The 25080-nt window shown below is 47.5% G+C and overlaps 1 protein-coding gene across 1 annotated transcript in view; it reads left to right on the top strand.

Annotated features, from left to right (window-relative positions):
- ndufa10 (NADH:ubiquinone oxidoreductase subunit A10) overlaps window positions 1-25080 on the top strand; it is a 94397-nt gene that overhangs the window by 65185 nt on the left and 4132 nt on the right. The window contains exons 8-9 of the mRNA XM_038788083.1: window positions 9659-9744; window positions 18355-18463. Of these exons, the coding sequence (XP_038644011.1) occupies window positions 9659-9744; window positions 18355-18463 (195 nt within the window). The remainder of the gene's footprint in view (window positions 1-9658; window positions 9745-18354; window positions 18464-25080) is intronic.

The raw sequence follows: 25080 nt of genomic DNA, 5'->3' as shown, positions 1-25080 counted from the left end.
CCCTTCCAGCACCGGACATGCCCAGAACATATGCACATGGTTCGCTGGGCTTCCCAGACATCTGACACACCTGTCCTCACCCCCAAAGAACCGGCTCATCCTTGTCCCCGTCATGTGAGCTCTATGCAGCACCTTAAATTGAATGAGGCTCAGTCTCGCACACGAGGAGGAAGAGTTGACCTTCTCCAGTGCATCCGCCCACGTCCCGTCTTCTATCTGCTCTCCCAGCTCCCCTTCCCACTTGGCTTTCAGCTCCTCCCCTGATGCTGCTTCCGCCTCCTGCATTATCTTGTAGATGTCTGATATCTTCCCCCCTCCGACCCAGACCCCCGAGAGCACCCTATCACTCGCCCCCTTACTGGGGAGCAGGGGAAACCCCTCCACCTGCCGCCTAGCAAATGCCTTCACTTGTAAATATCTGAACATGTTTCCCGGGGGGAGCTCGAACTTCTCCTCCAGCCCTCCCAGGCTCGCAAACCTCCCCTCTATAAACAGGTCCTTCAGCTGCCGTATGCCCACCCTGTACCAGCTCTGAAATCCCCCGTCGATGTTCCCCGGGATGAATCTATGGTTCCCTCTTATTGGCGCCGCCAACAGACCTCCCATTTCCCCCCTATGTCGCCTCCACTGCCCCCATATCTTGAGGGTGGCCGCCACCACCGGGCTCGTGGTGTACCTCGTGGGGGGGAGCGGCCATGGTGCCGTTACTAGGGCCCCCAGGCTTGTGTTACCACAGGACGCCCTCTCCATTCGTTTCCAAGCTGCCCCCTCCCCTTCCATCATCCACTTGCGCACCATTGACACATTTGCCGCCCAGTAGTACCCCGAGAGATTGGGCAGTGCCAGCCCTCCACTGTCCCTACTCCGCTCCAAAAAGACCCTCCTCACCCTTGGGGTGCCATGCGCCCACACGTAGCTCATGATGCTACTCGTCACCTTTTTGAAGAAGGCCCTAGGGAGGAAGATGGGCAAGCACTGAAATAAAAACAAGAACCTTGGGAGGACCGTCATTTTGATTGACTGCACCCTCCCCGCCAGCGACAACGGTACCATGTCCCACCTCTTAAATTCCTCCTCCATCTGTTCCACCAGCCTGGAAAAATTCAACTTGTGGAGGGTCCCCCAGTTCCTTGCCACCTGCACCCCTAAGTACCTAAAGCTCTTTCCTGCTCGCTTGAAGGGGAGTCTCCCAATACCCTCTCCCTGGTCCCCCGGGTGTATCACAAAAACCTCGCTTTTGCCCAAATTTAGTTTGTACCCCGAAAAGTCCCCAAACTCTGCTAATAGTTCCATTATCTCCGGCATTCCCCCTTCTGGGTCTGCCACGTACAGCAGTAGATCATCCGCATACAGCGATACTCGATGTTCCTCCCCTCCCCTAGTCAGTCCTCTCCACCCCCCTGAACCCCTCAGTGCCATCGCCAACGGTTCAATCGCCAGTGCGAAAAGTAGGGGGGATAGGGGACATCCCTGCCTGGTCCCTCGGTGGAGCCCGAAATACTCCGACCTCCTCCCGTTTGTCACTACACTCGCCGTCGGGGCCGAGTAGAGCAACTTCACCCACTTAATAAACCCTTCCCCAAACCCAAACCGTTCCAACGTCTCCCACAGGTACTCCCACTCCACCCTATCGAATGCCTTCTCCGCGTCCAGCGCTACCACTATCTCCGCCCCCCCCTCCACTGCCGGCATCATAATTACATTCAGCAATCTCCGCACGTTCGTGTTGAGCTGCCGCCCCTTCACGAACCCCGTCTGGTCCTCATGGATTACCCCTGGCACACAATCCTCTATTCTAGCTGCCAGGATCTTTGCCAGCAACTTGGCATCCACGTTCAGAAGCGAGATAGGCCTGTAGGACCCGCACTGCACGGGGTCTTTATCCCGCTTCAATATCAGGGAGATCAGAGCCTGCGACATTGTCGGGGGCAGAACCCCCCCCTCTCGCGCCTCATTAAAGGCTCGTACCAGTACCGGTCCCACCAAGTCCACATTTTTCTTATAGAATTCCACCGGGAACCCATCTGGCCCCGGCGCCTTCCCCGCTTGCATCTGACCTATTCCCTTGACTAGCTCCTCTAGCCCTATTGGCGCCCCCAGCCCTTCTACCAGCCCCTCCTGGACCCTTGGGAACCTCAATTTGTTTAGGAAGTCCTCCATTCCCCCTCTCCTCGTCGGCGGCTCAGACCGATACAACTCCTTGTAAAAATCCCTGAAGACCCCGTTCACTTCTTGCCCCTTCTGCACTACCTTCCCGCCCCTCTCCTTCACTCCCCCAATCTCCCTAGCCGCATCTCGTTTGCGAAGCTGGTGTGCCAGCATCCTGCTCGCCTTTTCCCCATACTCATAGACCGCGCCCTGTGCCCTTCTCCACTGCGTCTCTGCCTTCCTGGTGGTCAGCAGGTCGAACTTGACCTGCAGGCTGCGCCGTTCTCCCAGCAGCCCCTCCTCTGGTGCCTCCGCATATCTCCTATCCACTTCCAATAGCTCCCCCACCAGCCTCTCCCTCTCTTGCCTCTCCTTTCTTTCCCTGTGCGCCCTTATGGAGATCAGCTCTCCCCTGATCACTGCCTTCAGGGCCTCCCAGACCATCCCCACCTGCACCTCACCCGTGTCATTCAAGTCCAGATAGCTCTCAATGCTCTTCCGGACCCTTTTACACACCTCGTCGTCCGCTAACAGCCCCACATCCAGCCGCCACAGCGGGCGCTGGTCCCGCGCCTCCCCCATTTCCACATCCACCCAATGCGGTGCATGATCAGAGATCGCAATGGCCGAGTACTCAGCTTCCCGCACCCTCGGGATCAGCCCCCTGCTCAACACGAAGAAATCGATTCTGGAGTACACTCTATGGACGTGGGAGAAAAAGGAATACTCCCTCGCCCTCGGCCTACCAAACCTCCATGGGTCTACTCCTCCCATCTGCTCCATGTACCCCCTCAGCACTTCTGCCGCTGCCGGCCTCCTATTGGTCCTTGAGCTCGATCTGTCTAGCCCGGGGTCCAGCACTGTGTTAAAGTCCCCCCCCATGATCAAGCCCCCTGCCTCCAGTCCCGGAATGAGGCCCAATAGGCGCCTCATAAAACCCGCGTCATCCCAGTTCGGGGCATATACGTTGACCATCACCACTTTCTCCCCCTGCAGCTTACCCTTCACCATCACATACCTACCCTCCTTATCCGCCACCACCTCCTCCGCCACGAACGACACCCTCTTTCCCACCAGAATCGCCACCCCCCGGTTCTTTGCGTCCAATCCAGAGTGGAACACCTGTCCCACCCACCCCCTTCTCAGGCGAACCTGGTCCACTACCTTCAAATGGGTCTCCTGTAACATTGCTACATCAGCCTTCAGTCCCTTCAGGTGTGAGAATACCCTTGATCTCTTGACCGGCCCATTCAACCCCCTCACGTTCCAAGTGATCAGCCGGGTCGCGGGACGACCCGCCCCCCTCCCCTGCCGATTAGCCATGTCCTGTTCCCTGCTCGCCCCGGGTCGACCCTCCCCTTCTGACCCGCTCCCCATGACGATGTCCCCCTCCCCCCACCTCTCCAGTCCTCCACTTCCCGTTTCTGGTCTTTTCAGCAGCAACCCGGTGTCCCTCCCTAACCCCCCTCCACCCCCCCCAGGCTAGGACCCCTCCTAGCCGCGATGTACCCTCCATCGTACTCCCGTAAGTCAGCTGGTTCACGCTGACCCGGCTGCTCCTGCCACACTCCGACTCCCCCCGGCTCGGGGGGGGGGGCCTCCCCCCCCCTTGCCACTCCTCCCTGGCCCCGCTCCAGCGCGGGAAAGGTCGCCATTGCTAGCCACGCCCCGCACTCCTCCCCTCCCCCCTCCTCTGCCCCATGCGCGGGAAAACAGAGGAAAGCCCGCGCTTTCACCCTGCCACACCCCACCCCGCCATCTTCAGTTCCACCCCCGTCCCCGTCCATGCCTGTAAAAGAACCCCCCCTAGGAGCCCATATCCCCGATCTGCTCTCCCCCCCGTCCCACCTCCCCAACTTAACATTATAAATAACAGATAAATAACAAATAACAATGTACTTAACAGTCGCCCTCTACCAAACAGCATAAATAACCATAAATAACCATGAATAACCACAATAACAATAACTAAGGGAAGTTGGCAAAGGGGGAAAAAAAACATCAGAAGAAAAACCACAGCAAGAGTTCAAAATCCAAACAAAGAATTCAGCTGAAAGTACCCGAGCGGCTACGGCCGCCAAGTATCCCCTGGGTCTAATTCGAGTCCAGTTTCTCTTCCTGTACAAAGGCCCACGCCTCCTCTGGGGACTCAAAATAGTGGTGTTGGTTCCTGTAGGTGACCCACAAGCGCGCTGGCTGCAGCATTCCGAACCTGATCCGTTTTGCATGTAGCACCGCCTTCGTCCGGTTGTACCGGGCCCGCCGCTTTGCCACCTCCGCACTCCAGTCCTGGTAGACCCTCACCGTCGAATTCTCCCACTTGCTGCTCCTTTCCCTCTTGGCCCACTCCAGCACTCTCTCACGATCGCTGAGTCGCTGGAACCGCACCAGCACCTCCCTCGGGGGCTCATTTGCTCTTGGCCTCCTAGCCATGACCCTGTAGGCCTCTTCCAGCTCCAGGGGCGAAGGGACGTCCCCTGCCCCCATCAGGGAGCTCAGCATTTCTGCTACATATCCCGGGAGGTCTGACCCCTCCAGGCCTTCTGCCAGGCCCAAGATCCTCAGGTTCTTCCGCCTCATTCGGGTATCCAGCTCCTCAAAACGGCTCTGCCATTTCAGGTGGAGTGCCTCGTGCACCTCTACCTTTCCCACGAGGACCGTGGCCTCCTCCTCCCTCACAGTCATCTCCTGTTGCAGCTCCCGAATCGACGCCTCTTGGGTCGCCTGGGCTCCCATCAGCCTGGTGGTCGTCGCATTCATTGACTCCAAGAGCTCCATTTTCAGCTCCGTAAAGAAGCGCAGGAGAGCGGCCTGCTGCTCCTCCGCCCATTTCCTCCATTCCTCGGGTGCGCCACCGGCCGCCATTTTGGTCTTCTTCCCCCGCTTTTTTTTGGGAGCTGCTGTTGCTTTCTTTACCACCCCACTCCGGGTACCGACCATAAAGTTGGTCTGGTTCTCTTCAGGGAGCCTTCCCCCACCGGGATTTGTCCTTACAGCGCCGTTGGGGCCCTCCAATCGGCCCGAAAACACCTTTGTAGCAGGAGCAGCCAAACGTGCGACTTAGCTGGTCATAGCCGCAACCGGAAGTCCCCCGATCTTTATTTCAAAGGCCTTTTTTTGGAAAGGACACGATCATCTTTGACTTTGTATGGACGGAAGGTGCCGAGGGTGGGGAGGACCCTGCTACAAAGACAGAGGCAGCAGGGAGATTTGGCTTTGCCAAACTTGCTTCATTATTATTGGGTGGCAAATGTGGACAAGGTGCGGCGGTGGTGGGAAGAATGGTAGAGTGGGTTAGGATGGAGGAGCTAGTCTGGAGGAGCTAAGGGAGAGGGTAGAGCTGCCGAAGGGTAGTGAGTTCAGGTATCTGCAGGTTAGGGACTTTGCGCGAAAGATCTGGAGGGGTTTCCCTAGGTTGCCAGAATTGGGATATATACAGTGGCTCGGGAGCAGGGGATCAAGGAGAAATGGGAAGCGGAGTTTGGAGGGGAGATCAATTGAGGAGTATGGAGTGAGGCACTGCGAAGGGTAAATAGGACCTCCTCTTGTGCAAGGATGGGCCTGATACAGTTTAAGGTGGTGCACAGGGTGCATATGACTCGGGCGAGAATGAGTGGGTTCTTTCAGTGGGTAGCAGATGAGTGTGTGAGGTGTGGGTGGGGCCAGCGAATCGTGCGCCCATGTTTTGGAGTCGTGAAAAATTCGGAAGATTCTGGGCGGGAGTGTTCACGGTCTTAGCCAATGTAGTGGAGGAGGAGGTGGACCCGGACCCTTTGGTGGCGATATTTGGGGTTTCAGAGAAGCCGGAGCTCATGGAGAGGAGGAAGGCTGATGTCGTGGCAAATTGTGCTGGGGTGGCGGTCGGCATCGGCGATAGCGGCATGGTTGGGTGACCAGCACGACTTCCTACGGTTGGAGAAGGTAAAGTATGAGTTAAGGGGCTCAACGAGGGGAGTTTGAGAAAAGTTGGAGTATGTTTGTGACCGTGTTTGAGGAGCTGTTTGTCGCAGAGGAGGAGGAGGGGGGGGGGGGGGGGGGGGTGAAAAAGGGGAAAAATCTGTACAGACTGTATAGTTGATTATTGGGAAGTATGTTTCCCAGGGTGTTTATTGACTGTAACCTGCTTTGATACATGTTTATAAGGAAATACATTTTTTAAAACAGCAGCAGATTCCCTTCCCTAAAGGACATTAGTGAACCAGATGGTTTCATGGTCATAATTACTTTGAATTGCAGATTTTTATCGAATTCAAATTTTGGGGTTTGAAGCTGGGTTCCCAGAACCTGGATTCCTAGTCCAGTGTCAATACCACTACGCCACTGTCTCCTTTGTTCTGCCTGAGAATGCAGTGGATGCAGATTCATTTCAGGCTTGCATAAGGGAATTGCATAATTGTTTGAGGAGAAAGAATTTGCAAGGCTGTGGGTAAAGGGCAGGGGGTGGGTAAAGGGCGGTAGCTCTTACAGAACTGGCACAGACACAATGGACTTAAAGGTCTCCCTCTGTGTTGCAACCATTCTATGATCCTGTGAAATGAAGCTGCCAACTTTTCCCTCCATTTTGGTCAATTTTGGGTGGCAGGTCTCAGAACTAGGCCATGAACGGCCAAACATATTTTGTGTCCAACCTTTACCGTGAAGGGAGAAATCTGTGCAGGATTTGAATCCAGGTTTTAGGGACACCACCTGTGCAGATTTCTCAGTGATATGCTGGATTCATCATTGATGTATATAACCATCACCCCACACTCTTTTCACGTCGTCCCCCCCCCCCCCCACCCCCCAATAATTCTGTTGGTTTTGGAAGTAATTGGTCTGAAATTTGCCAACTCAATTATTAAAAGCATGTGGTCACAATGGTTTGATATAGTGTTAACTGTCTTAGTGATCCAGCTGTCTAAAGGTTTTGATGGTGTAGTGATAGCTATTCCATCATTTAATTATAGGTGTTGGATTGGATGGAATTATTCATCATGTAGTTATCCCCGTGTGCGAATCCCCTATCAAAAGTCCAAGCTTGCGTGTTAAGTACAATGTCGGAGTCATAGTTTCCATTCGGAATCTAGAGTGCTGACAGATCCACTTTTAAGCAGAGCCAAGCCATGAATTGCGTGATCTCTAATGCTTTACTTCAGTGTCTGTACTTAGCAGCCAGCTCGGATGTCATCTGCAAGCTGTTAGTGAACATTTTCCTTTCTCCTCCCATCAACTCGGCCACTTAAAGATTCGTAGACCACCATAGCAGTTCAATATTTGCGCGCACTGAGTTATAAAATAGAAACTTCCTTTCCAATTTGAATGTAGAAGAAGCTAGATTTTAACATTAAGGCAGGTGAGCCTGTTCAGTCTTCTGAAAATATTTTAATTTATGATTAATACACTGATATTAAACTTTGTTTTTGCAAACTTAAACTGCTCTAGTGTTGAAGGGCATCTCTCTCTCTCCCTTTTTGCTCGGACTGTATGGTTAGTCTGTTAGTCTCTGCAATGCTAATCAGTGGTGATAACCTGTTGAAGAGAAGCTTGTAATGTTCAAGCAGCATGCTTTATACTTTGGCTGTTAAATGGAATCTGCAGGTTAACTGTTGTTGCTCCCTGTAATATATTAGCTGGCTACGTAAGAACCATACGAAATAAAAGCAAGAATAGACCATCTCTCCAGCCTGTCTTCCTATTCAGTAAGATCATGGATGATATTCTACATCAACTACATCTTCTTGTACTATCCCTTAATATTCTTCGTATCCAAATAAAGGATTGTCTTCGGTCTTGAATGTATTCAGTGACTGAACATCCATAGCTCGCTGGGGTAGAGAATTTCACAGGTTTGCTACTCCCTGAATGAAGTTGTTTCTGCTTATCTCACTCCAAAATGGCTGACCCCTTATTCTGAGACTGTGGGCCCATGCTGTAGACACTTCATCCAGCTCATACAATTTCAAATCCCAGAAGAATTTGATGTGTCAATGAAATCACCTCTTGTCCTTCTAAATGGTAGGAAGGCCTGTTCTACTCCCTTGGCAGCATGGTGGTGAGCACTGCTGCCTGACAGAGCCTGGGAGACGGATTGAATTCTGACCTTCGGTGACCGTGTAGCGTTTGCACATTCTTTCCGTGTCTGCGTGGGTTTCTTCTGGGTCCCCGGTTTCCTCCCACAGGCCAAAGATGTGCAGGTTAGGTGGATTGGCCATGCTAAATTGTCCCTTAGTGTCCGATCATGTGCAGGTTATGTAGGGTTACGGCGATAGGGCTAGATGGGGTGCTCTTTCAGAGGGTCAATGCAGACTCGATGGGTCAAATAGCTTCCTTCTGCACTGTCGGGACTCTGGTACTCAATCTCTTGTAGGCAGCCCTCTTACCCCAAGAGTTAATTTATTGTTCATCCTGTCTAAGGCAGGTATGTCTTTCCTTAAATGAGGAGACCAAAACTGTACACAGTTCTCCAGACCCCTATAAGTAAGTAAATAACTTACTAAGTTACTTACTTTACTTCAATCGCTTGGTGATATTGGATTCATAAAGTACAGAAGTCTCATTATAATGGTGATCCACAGATCTGAGCCATAATACGAGCTAAACGAGTAACTTTTTTAAAGATGGCTAGTTGGGTTTGCTCAGATCTTTCAGTGTTATCCTTGTTCCTTATTGAGCGATGTGCAGGTGAGAAATTTAATCTGATTTGAAGCACTGACTCAGACTGGGTCTTGAGTTCAGCTGTGACACACTTTGACCATTTGTCCTTCCTCCAGTGGTATCCTAGACACTGTACAGAAGAAAGGAAAAGGCCTGCCTTTATGTAGCACCTATTACATCCTCTAGACACCTCAAAAGTGCTTTATGCCAATGGCTTGAGAGTTGAAGCCACCGTTGTGTGGGAGACATTTAAACATAGTAAGATCCCACAAGCTGCTATGTAATGTATAGTCAAGAATTTTTTTTTGTGTGGTTTAATGAGTGGTCAGCACACATGAATTTTGCTAATTGCTCCACCATTGGTGGCTGTACTGTCAGATCCTTGATTCCTTGTCTCAGGAATTCCGTCTCTAAACCTATCCACCGTTCGGGCATCACGGTGGCGCAGTGGTTGACATTGCAGCCTCTCGGCGCCGAGGTCCCAGGTTCGATCCCGGCTCTGGGTCACTGTACGTGTGGAGTTTGCACATTCTCCCCGTGTTTGTGTGGGTTTCGCTCCCACAACCAAAAGATGTGCAGGCTAGGTGGATTGGCCACACTAAATTGCCTCTTTATAAAAAAAAATCTACCAGCGTTCTCCTCTTTTTAAGACTCCCTTTAAAACCTATCCTTGAAACCACTCCTGTGGAGCATCTTTTCGACATTTTGCCACCTTGAAGGTGCAAGTTGTTGTTGGCATATAGCTGCTACCTTGGAGCAGGCCATTTAGTGTATGTGTTCATGCCAGTAAAAGTAGCCTAATCAAACCTCCCCATCTCTTCCCAGCAGAAAAATAAACTTTGATATGCAGTCTCTGACCAAACTACTGTAATTACAGGTTGCTGAGGACTTTGGGCTCTTCAAATGGGACAAAGGACCATGGCTGGAACAAAGTGATGTTTCCTTCCATTTACTCAGGCTGCTGTGAGTATATGGGTCGCACTTAATTGTTGGGTAATACTTTCAGAATAAGTTGTCTAAACTGTGACGGTAACCTCAAGACCAGTACAAAGATGTAGATAAAATCAAGTGGCTGAAAGAAAATTCAGTAAAAATGCAGCAAATGTACAGCAAGCCTGTCAGCATCTGTAAAGAGAAAGACAGGTTCCTGTTTGTTGAAATCCTGGCCAAGAGTATACACCTGAGATATTAACTTTGTCTTTTCTCTGCATAGTCACTGATTTTTGTGCTTTGACATAGATGCGCAGGTTCCAGTCATGTGTTATGGAAACCGGCCTGCTAGATGCACTGTATGCTTTTGCAACAAGCTCTTGACATTCTGTTGTGGGAGTGCTGTAAAGCTTGTGTTCAGTGTACGAGGGGTGCTGGTATGCTTGTCACTGCCGTCCAGTTGGAATTGACAGTCCCACACGTGGTCTTGTTTTCCGGTGCGGTGAAGATCAGGCTAATGCGAGCATGGCTCTTATCCCGCTACGTAGGCTGTCTGCTGGAGGATGTTATCATAAGAAATTTTTGAGGTGTAACTAGCAGGGTCAATGAAAGGAAACTGGTGGATGTAGTTTGTTTGGATTTGCAAAGTCATTTGGTTAGGTGTCACGTGATTATTTTTCTGCACAGCGTAAAGGTTTATGGGTTTGGGGTTAATATATTATAAAGAACAAAAAAGGCAGCATTTTTGTGTAGAAAGTGAGTTAATGTTCAAGGTTGATGACCTTTCATCCGAATACCTGATACTAGTGGCGGACAGTCACTGTTATAATGTAGGCAACTCAGAAGCCATTTTTTGCACCGTTAAAACAGCAATGTAATTATGACCAGGTTTTTTTTTGTGCTATTGATTGAGGGATGAATGTCAAATGACAGGGAACCCTCCCACCCGCTCTTCTTCAAAATAGAGTCTCAGGATCTTTTCTAACCACCTGAGGAAAAAGACATGGCCTCAGTGAGTCACCTTGGTGGCCTTTTCTGTGTTCACTGTTATGATGCTTGGTGCATTGTGGCTGAGGCAAACCCGTTAAATCAGCCTGCCTTTCCCTGTCCTCCTTTTCATATATTTGTATGTCCCCCTCTGTTCTGCATGAAGGAAATTTATTTTTGCTGTGTGCTTAGAGGGAGTATTGTTCCTCTCTCAGACTGTCTGAGAGCAGGCTGCCATTGTCAAAGGATCAGCAGCAGGCTGCTTTGCTTCTTTGGGTTTGGGAATGGTCCAAGGCACTCCAAAAAATGTCGAAATAAAAGAAAATCAGCAAAGTGCCCTTTAGAAACTAGTAAATCCAGCACAACATAAATGTCAGTCTGGTATTCTTTGTTGGCTTTTGCAGGATTCTGTTGTTCCAACATAAACCACGTCTGTTTTTTTTTCAGAATTCCATGTTGAGAATGTACTGAAAGCAGATATTAAGGAGTAACATTTTCAAGCGATAAGGTCAACTGCTGTGTAATGGGGCCCTCTAAAGATCAAATCTAGCTTATAATACCAGCAAAGCTGATAAAATTGGAAATGCTACCCGTGGCCAAACATTGAAGGGACTGTATCCCTGCTTTGTTAAATTGCCGCATAATGTTGACAAGGTCGAATAATTGAGATATTATTCATTCTGCACCTTGCTGTCACTGGAGGACTGGCTGGCAGATTGTGAGCAGGTGAAAGTGCAAACAGGCAGAAGTGCATGTAGCCTCCCATATGAAGTTTTACCACAGTGCCAGTTCTCCCCCTCATCCCCAACTCCGCTGCGTGCATGAGGCTCTTGGCACCAAGGTTCACTTCTCTGCAACAATGTTCTTTTTATTCGTTGATGTGATGTGAGCATCAGAAGATCAGGAGTTGTGATGACAGATCGCAAACCGGATACATTATAATTGGTGATGGACTGTAAGTGAGGTTGCCATGGTCACAGCTTGCAATGGACAACGCAATGTTACTTTCCACGCTCAAAAATATTCAGAGCAGAGCAGTGATCAGAAATCTGTACGAGTCTTGTGAACCTCCAGGAAACTGAGAACCATAAAACAAAGAACCTTTGAACTCTCTGCCAGCAAATCATCGGGAATGGGGAAAGGATCTTTTTTTCTTCAAATCATCGGTAAAAGTGGGGGAAAAAAATGTCCTATTTTCAGTAAACTTTAGAAATATTCAACCTATTCTTTCTTTAAAATGGAACAGACTGAAGGCACAGCTCGAGACGAGCTGTTTCTCCACACACATTGCCAGACCTGCTGGGTTTTTCCAGCATTCTCTGTTTTTCATTTCAGATTTTCAGCATCTGTTACATTTTACTTGTGTAAAGCTATAGTATTGAGAGTTTGTGTGCAATTGCCCTGAAAATGTTCAATGGCCACTCTTGGTGAGAATCAGGCTAAGAGCTGTGATTTCAGTCTGAAGAAAGAATAGGCTGAATATTCCTGATGTTTACTAGAAAACAAAGTAATCGTCGTTGAGTAGAAGGGTCCTTTTTTCTGAAGCTTTTCGTCCTCTAACACACACACTGAGACAATTTGCAAGCATGTCAAATATTAAGGGAATTTACACTTTATGAGAAGAGTGTGCTGATCAGTTGGCAAGTGGACTATGGTTGGTAGAGGAGTTGCCATGGAGATGCAGTAGTTGATGGTGACTGACAGATAACTGCCAAGCTATACTCGTGCACTATAGGTTGCTGTTGCATTTGGTATTCTTGTAAATTGTCCCAGTGAACGCAATATAAAAAGCTTCAACAACAAAAAAACTCTGATTCTTTCCCCATTCCCAGGCAGATAGATGGGTGACCGCTAGAAAGGGCAGGCAGTCAGTCGGGAGGATAGTATGGCAGGGGGGTGGGAACCAGAGCGTTTGCTTAGAAGGGGTAAGAACTGATGGAGAAATAGAGAACAAAAATAAGAGAACAACATCACCCTCAGGCAGAGCAAAAAAGGTGATAAGTGTGAGAAGGGAGGTGGTCAATCCAGGACTGAAGGTGTTGTACCTAATTGCGCGCAGTATATGGATTGCGCGCAGTATATGGAACAAGGTAAATGAGCTTGATGTGCACATAGAAATTGACCAGTACGATGTTGTGGGCATCACAGAGACGTGACTGCAAGGCGATCAGGGCTGGGATCGAAATATACAAGGAAATGTGTCTTATCGAAAGGACAGGCTTATGGGCAAAGGGGGTGGGGTTGCATTGTTAGTCAGGAGTGAAGTTAAATCGATAGTAAGGAACAATATAGGATCAGAAGGCATAGAATCTCTGTGGGCAGAGTTGGGGAATCACAATGGTAAAAAGACTCTGATGGGAGTTATGTACAGGCTCCTTAGCAGTGATCAGGACGTGGGGCAGAAAATAAATCAGGAGCTAGAAAAGGCGTGTGAAAAAGGCAATCATAGGGCTCTTCAATATGCAGGTGGGCTGGGAAAATCAGGTTGGTGGTGGATCCCAAGAAAAGGAATTTGTGGAATTGCTAAGATGTTTTATTGGATCAGCTTGTGACAGAGCTACTGGGGAACAGGCAATTCTGGAGTTAGTGATGTGTAATGAGGCAGACTTGATTAGGAAACATAAGGTGAAGGAACCCTTAGGGAGTAGTGACCACAATATGATAGAATTTACCCTGTATTTTGAGAGAGAAGCTGGAATCGGATGTAACGGTTTTACAATTAAATAAGGGTAACGACAAAGACATGAGGGAGGAGCTGGCCAGAGTTGATTGGAAAAGGAGCCTAGCAGGGAAGACAGTGGAACAACAATGGCAGGGGTTTTTGGGGGGATTATTTGGGAGGCACAACAGAAATTCATCCCAAGGAGGAGGAAATATGCTAAGTGGAGGACAAAACATCCATGGCTGACGAGGGAAATAGAGGACAACATAAAAGCAAAAGAAAAAGCATACAAACTGGCGAGGATTAGTGGGAAACCAAAGGATTGGGAAGCCTTTGAAAGCGAGCAGAGGACAACTAAAAATGCAATAAGAGGGGAGAAGATGAAATATGAATGCATGCCAGCTAGTGAAGTGAGAAATGGTTCAGAAGGGCACTTGGCACAGAAGATGGCTGCCTGACACACAAGATGGAGACACAGAGAATAAAGCAGACATAACTGATACCTGGAGCCCAGCGGGGTGCCAGTGGGACAGATGGGAACAGATCCAGGACAAAGGGAGCCAGACAGGAAGATTAAGAAATACATAAATGCAGGACTCCACTTGAATAAAGCTGACTTCAGCCAAGGTGTACACAATGATATGCTAATACGAATGTCTTGGGCCATTTCCTAAAATAAAGGGACAATCAATACTGCTTTCCTGTTGCTACCTGTAACCTGTTTGACCTCTTTAAATATAACCATGTGTAAATGGCAAAACGCTTACAAGCAGAGGGTGGTGAATCTGTGGCATTCTTTGCTGCAAAAGGCAGTGGAGGCCAAATCACTGAGTATCTTGAAGACAGAGATAGATAGGTTCTTGATTAATAAGGGGGTCGGGTTATGGGGAGAAGGCAGGAGAATGGGGATGAGAAAAATATCAGCCATGATTAAATGGCGGAGCACTCGATGGACCGAGTGGCCTAATGGATGGTGTTATGGTCTATTCTCAATGATTTGTTGGCAATCCGAGTTCAAAGGTTCACTGTTTTATGATTCTCAGTTTACTTGGAGTTTTACAAGACAAATCTCGATTTCTGATCTCTGGTCTTCCCTGAATATTTTTGTGTGCGGCAGTTAGCATGGTGTTATGCATTGCAAGTTACAGCAATGGCTGGCTTGCTTACAGCCCAGTTTGAAATTAACTTGCACTTACCTTAATTTAGCACGAAATGGGAATTCCGTTAATAAAAAGGCCATCATGGTCATTTAATCGGTCAGGGTTAACATCACTCCTCACCAGTGGCAGGATAGGCAAAGTAAAAGCAGCCTGTAATATTGAAATAACCAATCTTGTGACTGTGCAACATCTCGTCTGTAGGTTTTGTGGTTGATGGTCTCGCTGGACCAGAATTTTAGGAGCAGTGACTGTTCCTAAATGCAGCAGCGGATGTGTGCCCAGCAAAATCCCACTCAGCAATGTGATAATGAGTTTTTTGTTTAGTCATGGAGCTTGAGGGAGAAATATTGGTCAAGACACCGGGGCAAACTCCCTTGCTCTTAACAATTGTGCTGTGGGACCTTTCTTTACTTGAAGGGGAGTTATCATGTAGAATATCCTGCAGGGTGGCGTATAAACATTGGCCTGTTGGACTGAATAGCCTCTGTTCTGCATTTGCTGTTTGTACTCTTATCAGTGCACTATAAGCTGGAATGTTTGTTAATGTCTCAGCCTTCAGTTCAAACTTTTTAGTGCCTCAAATTATTGGAAATGTGAGCTGATAATGGCATTGGGGAGAACAGCGGGACCAGCAATCTATCTTGGAGAATGAGTACCATATGAACAATGAAAAGGAAATAGAGTGAATTAGATTCAAATTAAGTTAACCCATTTGTTTCCGCCACAGAGAGAGAGAGATAAAGGAAAAGTGAAAAGATAATTAAATATTAAACCTCCCAAGAGCGAATTGCAGCAATGACACTCCGCAGTTTAATGTTTCCTTCCTGGGAACACTAAACTCATTGAAAGAGTCCATATGTTAAGTACCAGCCCTAACTTTGTGCAGCATGTTTAATTAGAGTCAAAGTTTTACAGCACAGAAAGAAGCCGTTCGACCCATCCTGTCTGAGCCGGCCATCAATCTATTGTAATCCCGTTTTCCAGCACTTGGTCCCTAACCTTGTATGCTATTATGTTTCAAGTGCTCATCTAAATGCTTCTTAATGTTGAGCAAAATGTTTTTTCTCAAATCCCCTCTCAATCTCCTGCCCTTTATCTTAAATCGATGCCCCCTAGTTATTGACCCCGCTACCCCCGCTTTCCTTCCTGTCTACCCTACCTATGTCTCTCATAATTTTGTACATGTCAATCAGGTCTCCCCTCAGCCTTCTCTGCTCTAATTCATAATTATAATACAGATCCAGCGAGTTTTTGAAACTCTTGGTGTTATTAATGATCCCTTGCTTTTGTGATGTTAACAGTTAAAAATGTTTTGTATGTTAATAACTGTGTGTGACCTCTCCGTTATTTTGCCAGCAAATTCTGGCCTATTTAATTAAATTACAAAATGGGTTGCATGCTTGGCAGTGTGTTTTCTCTTGATCAGAAATTTTTGCCTTGTGCTGGGTTAGTAATAATTTGATGTCAACTCATTGGAAATGGCACCAGTATGTCCTTTGTTTGAGTCGTTCTCTGCTCTGGAAGAAATGTTGCCGTTCTGTGATTTTTCTGCTTTCAAAGACTTGATGTTGCTTTAATGGGCAGAAGCATCAAAGACTTTAGAGACTGATAAACAGCAGGGCACTTGTATTAAAATACAATAGTACCACTCATTTGAGAGGGGTTTACATGATCAGTCACTCTTTTGCCTAACTTTAAACAAATGTCATTAAGTCTTTTAGGCATTGCCCAGAAAGCCGTGGGCATTGACAGTCCGATTATCGGGTTGCATTGAAATAGCTAACTTCAGGAGCCACTGGTGTCTGGAGAAGTGGTTGAAATGTGTTAAGGAAATTCAAATCAGCCAAGATTTATTAGTAATGCAGAATTTCAAAAGCTAATGGGTCTATTGTGAAACTATCCAGCCATAAGGTTAGATATTGATGTTGGTGATGTTGGTACAAAATCTTCATGTGCTGATATTTCTCTCTATTTTAATGATGCATGTTATGATGTTAGACCAGATCCCCAATCTTTTGGTAGGATCTGATTAAGCCCGAATGTTTTGTTTAAAGTAGGCAAAGTTTAAGATTTTAAGACACTTGCTCAGTGAATAAGTCCCAAGATTCCACGTGTTAGGAATAAACAAAAATAAAGTTCAGTGTACACGATCAGAAAGATAAAGCAATTTACAATATCGAAGATCGGGAAGATAGAACAATTTACAATATCTATGTTATATTCTTAACATTCAGGTAAATATGTGATACCTGTTAACAAACTGACAAACTGTGGTCTGCACACTAAATGGCAAATGCGACCAAAACCGAGTCCATGGATTTCTTAACAACGCTTGCAGACGTCAGTAAACATTCAGTTAACCAATCTCACTGAAACTTTGTCTCCCTCACAAGGGATTCCTGTCTTCACCTTTGAAAATCTCACCTTTGAATTCTCTCCAAAAGTTGACCCAACTTGGACAGTCTCAACCATTGCCCACCGAGCAGGGTTTTAATCTAGTCTCCGTGAGGTGGGCTGTTAACCTGGGTTCCTGAATCTGCACTGGATCACCAACACACAAACACAACTTCACTTCTTCATCTGCACTGAGCAGTACAATGCTGCTCAAAGTCCCATAGCATGGGATCACCAACCTTCTTCTATCACCTTGGATGTTCAGGACTCCTCCTGAGCCCTCTTCACTTGAAGTCCGCAGTCCTTTTCCCGCTTTTCAACTGAACTGAACTGGGATCTTGTCCTGTCCCTGTCCCTTGTCTGGAACTCTTCTTTAGGGACCTCTTCCTGTCCCTGCCCATCTCACTTGTTTTCAGTGGCGCTCTGCTCCTGGTTTTTTGTGAGTTTTTCTTCTGGGCTAGTCCCAAAGAACTTAAAAGTGCGGCACTATGCAAGTGCAGATCACGCATGCACAAAAACTCAGGTCTATCGGGACCTGGGAGTTCCTGACTTCTGCTGTTTACTCAAGGTTAGCCTCATTTTCACAATGTATATTGAAGTAAGTGGGTTAATATAGGAGTTCTTTTAAAAAGAACAGAAGGGAATTTGATTGTGCAGGCTAATTCTGAATTTGTTGTATCATAAAATTTGCAGCTAAACCATGTCAAATTATCGGTCTTTTATTCATTTCTGTCTTTTTATGAAATATTTGTGTGCCGCAGAGAACGGAACAAGTCAGGACAACCTCGAATCTAGCTCTGAACTTGAATTTCACCGAGAGTGAAAAATGCCCCTTTCAATCATCCCACCCAGTTTGTGATCTCTTATTACATTAGGGCTATCAATCTTCGATCACCTCTGTGTTGAGGCAGGGTCCAGTGGAACAGTTTCACTTGAAAGAAGGACAAACGCACAAGTCTGACAGACAACTGTGCAGGATGTGTAAAGGCAATTGAAACCTTTTAACTATACATTTTGATTGAGAAGACACCAGCTGCCAGAAAAGTCATTGCCCATGATGAATTGTAAAGGTTTGACCTCTGCTATTGTCAGTGAATTGTTGGCTGCACCAGGGAAAAGCAGTAGAGGGTGCTATTGTTACACTGAATAAGCTGAGTGCAAAGTTACCCCATTGCTGTACCAGATTATTGTGTGTACCATTACTCGCTAATGCATAGCAATGTTGCTTCTGGGGAAATTAATGGATGTTATAATTTGGCAAGATGTGGAAACTCCTATGATGGTTTCTAGTCCAGTAGTAGTTCCTCAGTACGACTCCGACTATAGCACTAAGCTGTGAACGTGACCCAGGTTCAGTGTATTTTGGGAAAATGCCTTTACTAATGTTTCGATCGGTCAACGGAACAATACCAACTCAAATTAACTTTTTTCCTTATTTAGGGTTGAGGACAAGCAGCGTGTAGCTGACATGACATCGTTCCCCAGATTCCTTCCAGAAATCACAGTTGGCGCTCACGAGCTTGATCAAATGTCTCATGCCTACAGACTGGTAAGGAACTGGAAACCAGCCAACATTCTACATTAAAAACACAAAATGCTGGAAATACTGAGCAAGGCTACTCAGCATTTTCTGCCTTTGTTTGATTTTCAGCATTTGCAGTGTTTCGCTTCTCTGTATTCTGTGTTTGCGTTTTTAAATATTGATGGATTTGGAGATCACTTGCAGGCTGAATAGTGTCTGATCAGGTGCTTTTTCTGTGAATCGCAGTGTTTTTTCCCTCCTTGTATAGGCAGTGTGAAGCACTCCCAGATCAGGGTCAGCAGAGGTGATATGTTAAGTCCATTTCCACACTGCTGATCCTAAAATATGCAGAGTAGGTTTGATCTTATCATGCTGCTTCCCTCTGTGTCACCCTGTAACGCATCATGTTGTTTCTGGATCCTTCCCAGCATCTTGGCTCCATTAAATCACTACTGCTCATGGGTTATCAGGGGATGCCCTTCTCTCTCTCTCTCTCTCTCTCTCTCCACTCGTTCCACTCTCTCCTATCCCCCCCCCCCCCCCCCCCCCCCCCCTCCCACCTAACAGCCTTCATTGGACTGCATGAAGCTTCTCTTTGCATATTGTCTGCCCATAGTGACGTTAGCAGTGAGCAAAACCAGACATGTGTGCGTGGGAAGGGAGTGTCGGCGCAGTCACTGTTGTGCAGTGTACGGTTAGCATCTTTCTGCCCTTTAGAATCACAGCTTGTTGATTTTTCACTGCAGCAATTCAAATTTGTGAGCATTTAAGATTTTGGGGGTGGAGGGATTTAAAAAAAAAATTCCTGGTGACTTAATATTAATTTATATATTTCTTGAAAGTGGGATATCTAACGTCAAGCACCTCGGGTCAGTAATAAGTGTTGGTTAGGAAAGTGCATGCCAGCACCTGTGAGCTCCCAACCTGAATGTGGAACAGGAACAGTTGGGCAATTTCAGCAGGTCTGACAGTATCTGTGGAGAGAGAGAAGAGAGCTAACCTTTCAAATCTGGACGACTCTTTGCTAAAGCTGAATGTGGAATTTACATTTCACAATCCTGACCCTTTCTTTTGGATCTCGGGCTTGAGTTGTGTGGCTGTGCCACCGGAAAGCCTGGTTAAGACTGTGCTCCTGGGGAAAATGGCAGGTTGGCTGGTTTTCCCCTCCTTGGGCCATCAGTCTGTGCTGAGTTCAGCAGCAGGTTCCAGAGCTGCTCCCACAGCTCAATGCATGACCTAGGCCCTCCAGACCTTGCTGCGTGCACGTTTATACACATGTGTGAGCTTACAGCTGTTTACAAACAACTTCATTTTGGCAGTTGAATACAAGACACAATAAACTTTGGTTAATTTAATTGTGCAATGAATGTTGAATCATGCACCAATTGTACAGCGGGTTCCTATTTCAGGAGCTTTTTGTTTTCTGTTTGAGGCACTAACTAACTGGACTGCTTCACAATCGGCACGGACTCAATGTGCCAAATGGCCACCACATGCGCAACAAATGGTTCTGTGACTCTTTTAAAACTGTTCCAAGCACGAATATAAATTTCTGTTGAATAAAAAAGTATCCTGAAGCTGCTGAAGGCCTGTCAGTTGAAAGAACCATTGCCAAAACGTACACTGGATCAGTGCAGTGAACACAAAGGGGCTCGGTTAGGGATGAGTTATCAGGGTGGATGGAATGAAAAGCTTGCTGTGGAAAATAATATTTTGAGTCAGTCACAATGTGCGGGACAGGATCTGTGCATGTTTCAGTCCTGGCTGCAAACCACAACTGTTTCACAAAATCAGCCTCTTGAGTTCAAGCAAGTCAATTGGGGATGCAGTTCAAAGTTTACTGTATATAGTTTGGCCTCAATCTGAGGAGTTACAGTTACAACATACGAAATAGGAGCTGGAGTAGACCACTCAACCATCAACCCTGCTCCTCCATTCAATATGGTTATGGCTGACCTTGGGGCTTCAGCTCTATTTTCCCACCCGTTTCTCATATCCCTTAATTCCCTGAGAGACCAAAAATCTGCCTGTCCCCATAGCCTTAAATGTATTGAGCGATGGAGCATCCACAACCCTTGTAGAAAATTCCGAAGATTTGCATTCCTTTGAGCGTTTTCTCCTCATCTCAGTCCTAAATGATCACCCTCTTCTGAGAGTGTTTTAGATTCCCCAACCAGCAGCGCGAAGCATTGCAGGAACATCAACAATGACGATGAAGCAAAATGCCACAGAATACCCTCCATTAGCAATCTCATCATGTTGCTGTTACTTATATTTTGAAACAACCTTTGCCACTATAGTTATGGGGGCCGGTTTAGCTCAGTTGGCTGGATGGCTGGTTTGTGATGCAGAGCGACACCAACAGCGTGGTACAATTCCCATACCTGCTGAGGTTATCCATGAAGGGTCAGCCTTCTCAACCTTGCCCCCTGGCTAAGGTGTGGTGACCTTCGGGTTAAATAACCCCCCCCTCAAAGGGGAAATCAGCCTCTGATCCTCAGAAACTGTGGCGGTTTTCATTTCACTTCCACATGAGTGGCATGACACTAGTAAAGACGTTTGTGTTAAGGATCCTTCGAAAGATGAAAAATTTGGAAATGGTAACCTGATTATTCTGATCCTGTTACCAATTAAAAGAGTGCTGCTGCCTCACGGCGCCGAGGTCCCAGGTTTGATCCCGGCCTGGATCACTGTCTGTGGGAGTTTGCACGGGTCTCGCCCAACAACCCAAAAAGATGTGTAGGGTAGGTGAATTGGCCACTATAAATTGCCCCTTAATTGGAAAGAAAATGAATTGGGAACTCAAATGTTTTTTAAAAAGGGAGCAAATTTCATTGATAATTCACAACCACTGGGATACAGCCAGTTAATTACTTTGTGAAGTGCATTCACTGTCAAAAAGTTGGAAACCCAATGTTAGTTGAGGGAAAAATATTGACCAGGACACGAGGGAGAATTTCCCTGCTGCTCTTCGACAGAGAGCCATGAGATCTTTTATATCCATCCGCCAAAGCAGGTGGGGTTTTGGTTTAATGTCTCGTCCAAAAGAGGGAATGACTCGCAGTGTAGCACTGGAATATCAATACCACTGGAACCCAGAGCTTTGTGACCAGAGGTGAGAGTATTGCCCACTGAGCCACAGTCTTGCCTGACTTTGGGTCAGAACTGTCTTTTGTGGATTTAGTTTATGCAGCTGGTGACCCAACTTCACGAAATGCTCTACTTGGAAGACAAAGGCTTGATGAACTAAGTAAGGCTATTGTGGAGCACAAGGATCAGAGGGGCTTGTTGCACTTTTAACTTCTGAACTCTGATGTGCCATGAGGGTGGGCCTTCCCTCTCAATACTCCCAGAGAATGTACCTACGAGGCACACAAAAGAAATAGGAGCAGGAGTATACCATCTGGCCCTTCGAGCCTGCTCCGCCATTCATTGAGATCATGGCTGATCTTTTGTGGACCCGGCTTCACTTTCCCGCCCGAACACCATAAACCTTTATTCCTTTATTCTTCAAAAATCTATCTATCTTTACCTTGAAAACATTTAATGAAGAAGCCTCAATTGCTTCACTGGGTGAATAATTCCATAGATTCACAACCCTTTGGGTGAAGAAGTTCCTCCTAAACTCAGTCCTAAATCCACTTCCCCTTATTTTGAGGCTGTGCCCACTAGTTCTGCTTTCATCCGCCAGTGGAAACAACCTGCCCGCATCTATCCTATCTAGTCCCTTCATGATTTTATATGTTTCTATAAGATCCCCCCACATCCTTCTAAATTCCAACAAATACAGTCCCAGTCTACTCAACCTCTCCTTGTAATCCAACCCACTCAACTCTGGGATTAACCTAGTGAATCTCCTCTGCACACCATCCAGCGCCAGTACGCCCTTTCTCCGGTAAGGAAACCAAACAACACAATACTCCAGCTGTGGCCTCACTAACACTTTATGCAGTTGCGGCATAACCTCCCTAGTTTTAAACTCCATCCCTCCTAGCCCATTCACTTAAACTATCCAAATCCCCCTGAAGACTTCCAGTATCCTCTGCAGTTTTTGCTTTACCACTTATCTTAGTGTCATCTGCAAACTTGAACACATTGCCCTTGGTCCACAACTCCAAATCATCTATGTAAATTGTAAACAATTGTGGGCCAAACATTGATCCCTGAGGGACACCACTAGCTACTGATTGCCAACCAGAGAAACACCCATTAATCCCCACTCTGCTGTCAATTAATTAACCAATCCTCTATCCATGCTACTACTTTACCCTTAATGCCATGCATCTTTTATGCAGCAACCTTTTGTGTGGCAGCTTGTCAAAAGCTTTCTGGAAATCCAGATATACCACATCCATTGGCTCCCCGTTGTCTACCGCACTGGTAATGTCCTCAAAAAATTCCACTGAATTAATTAGGCACTACATGCCCATTATGAGCCTATGCTGCGCCTGTACAATGGGACAATTTCCATCCAAACGCCTCAGTATTTTTTCCTTGATGATAGATTCCAGCATCTTCCCTACGACCGAAGTTAATCTTACGACCAAATAATTGCCTTTAATTACCCGCTTTCTGCCTACCTTTTTTAAACCATGGTGTCACGTTTGCTAATTTCCAATCCGCAGGGACCACCCCAGAGTCTAGCGAATTTTGGTAAATCATCACTAGTGCATTTGCAATTTCCCTACCCATCTCTTTTAGCACTCTGGGATGCATTCCATCAGGGCCAGGAGACTTGTCTACCTTTAGCTTGCCCATCATTACCTCCTTATTGATAACAATCATCTCAAGGTCCTCACCTGTCATAGCCTCATTTCCATCAGCCACTGGCATGTTATTTGTGTCTTCCACTGTGAAGACCAACCCAAAAAACCTGTTCAGTTCCTCAGCCATTTCCTCATCCCCCATTATTAAATCTCCCTTCTCATCCTCTAAAGGACCAATATTAACCGTAGCCACTCTTTTTTTGTTTTATATATTTGTAGATACTTGTACAATCTGTTATATTCTGAGCAAGTTTACTCTATCTTGCTCTTCTGGTGAGGCTGGTTTAGCACAGTGGGCTAAACAGCTGGCTTGTAATGCAGAACAAGGCCAGCAGCGCGGGTTCAATCCCCATACCGGCCTCCCTGAACAGGCACCGGAATGTGGTGACTAGGGGCTTTTCACGGTAACTTCATTGAAGCCTCCCCCCCCGGGCTGCTGCTGCTGCCGGCCTATTTTCCTACCGTTCTGCCAGGAAAGGCTGGCACCGCCTAAAAAACCCCTGTATTGATCCCCTCAGGGCAAATTTTACCCTCTCCAATTTGATGAACCCTGCCATATCATTGACCCAGGCCTCCACGCTTGGGGGCCTCGCATCCTTCCACTGAAGCAAAATCCTCCGCCGGGCTACTAGGGACGCAAAGGCCAGAACACTCCTGCACTCCCGGCTCCACTGCAACCCCAAAAATTGCGCGTCCCCAGCCTGGCTTGACCCTGGATCCTACCACCCTCGACACAGTCCTTGCTACCCCCTTCTAAATTTCCCCCAGCGCTGGGCATGCCCAGAACATATGGGCATGGTTCGCTGGGCTCCCCGAGCACCGAGCACACCTGTCTTCATCCCCGAAGAACCTGCTCATCCTCGTCCCGGTCATGTGAGCCCTATGTAGCACCTTGAACTGTATGAGGCTAAGCCTCGCACAAGAAGAGGAGAAATTCACTCTTTCCAGGGCATCCGCCCACGTCCCCTCCTCAATCTCCTCACCCAGCTCCTCTTCCCATTCACCTTTCAGCTCCTCACCGAGGCCTCATCCACCTCCTGCATTACGTGGTACACGTCTGAAACCCTCCCTTCTCCAACCCATACCCCCGAGAGCACCCTATCCGTACCCCACATGGGGGCAGCATAGGGAACCCCTCCACCTGCCGCCTGGCAAACGCCCTAACCTGCATGTACCTAAACATGTTCCCCGGGGGAGCCCAAACTTCCCCTCTAACTCACCCAGGCTCGCAAACCTCCCATCCACAAACAGGTCCCTCAATGCTCCCTGGAACAAACCGGCGGTTCCCCCGTATCGGGGACTCCGTCGAGCCCCCCTATGCCACCTCCATTGCCCCCAGATTTTGAGGGTAGCCGCCACCACCGGGCTCGTGGTATACCTCGTTGGAGGGAGCGGCAACGGCGCCGTTACCAGCGCCTCCAGGCCTGTGTCCACACAGGACGCCATCTCCATCCTCTTCCATGCTGCCCCTTCCCAGTCCATTACCCACTTACGCACCATCGCTGCGTTGGCAGCCCAATAGTGCCCACAGAGGTTGGGCAGCGTCAGCCCCCCCCCCCCCCCCCCCCTATCCCTGCCCTGCTCCAAAAACACCCTCCTCACCCTTGGAGTCCCATGCGCCCATACAAATCCCGTAATACTCCTGTTGACCCTCCTAATAAAGGCCTTCGGGATAAGGATGGGGGAGGCACTTGTACAGGAACAAAAACCTCGGGAGCACCGTCATCTTGACTGACTGTACCCTGCCCGCCTGCGACAGCGGCAACATGTCCCATCTTTTAAACTCCTCCTCCATTTGCTCCACCAGCCTTGTGAGGTTAAGTTTGTGTCGGGCCCCCAGCTCCTAGCCACCTGGACTCCCAGGTACCTAAAGCTCCT

The sequence above is a fragment of the Scyliorhinus canicula genome, chromosome 2 (assembly GCF_902713615.1).
Source record: "Scyliorhinus canicula chromosome 2, sScyCan1.1, whole genome shotgun sequence".
In the NCBI taxonomy this organism is placed as follows: Eukaryota; Metazoa; Chordata; class Chondrichthyes; order Carcharhiniformes; family Scyliorhinidae; genus Scyliorhinus; species Scyliorhinus canicula.
This window is presented reverse-complemented; position numbering and strand designations above follow the sequence as displayed.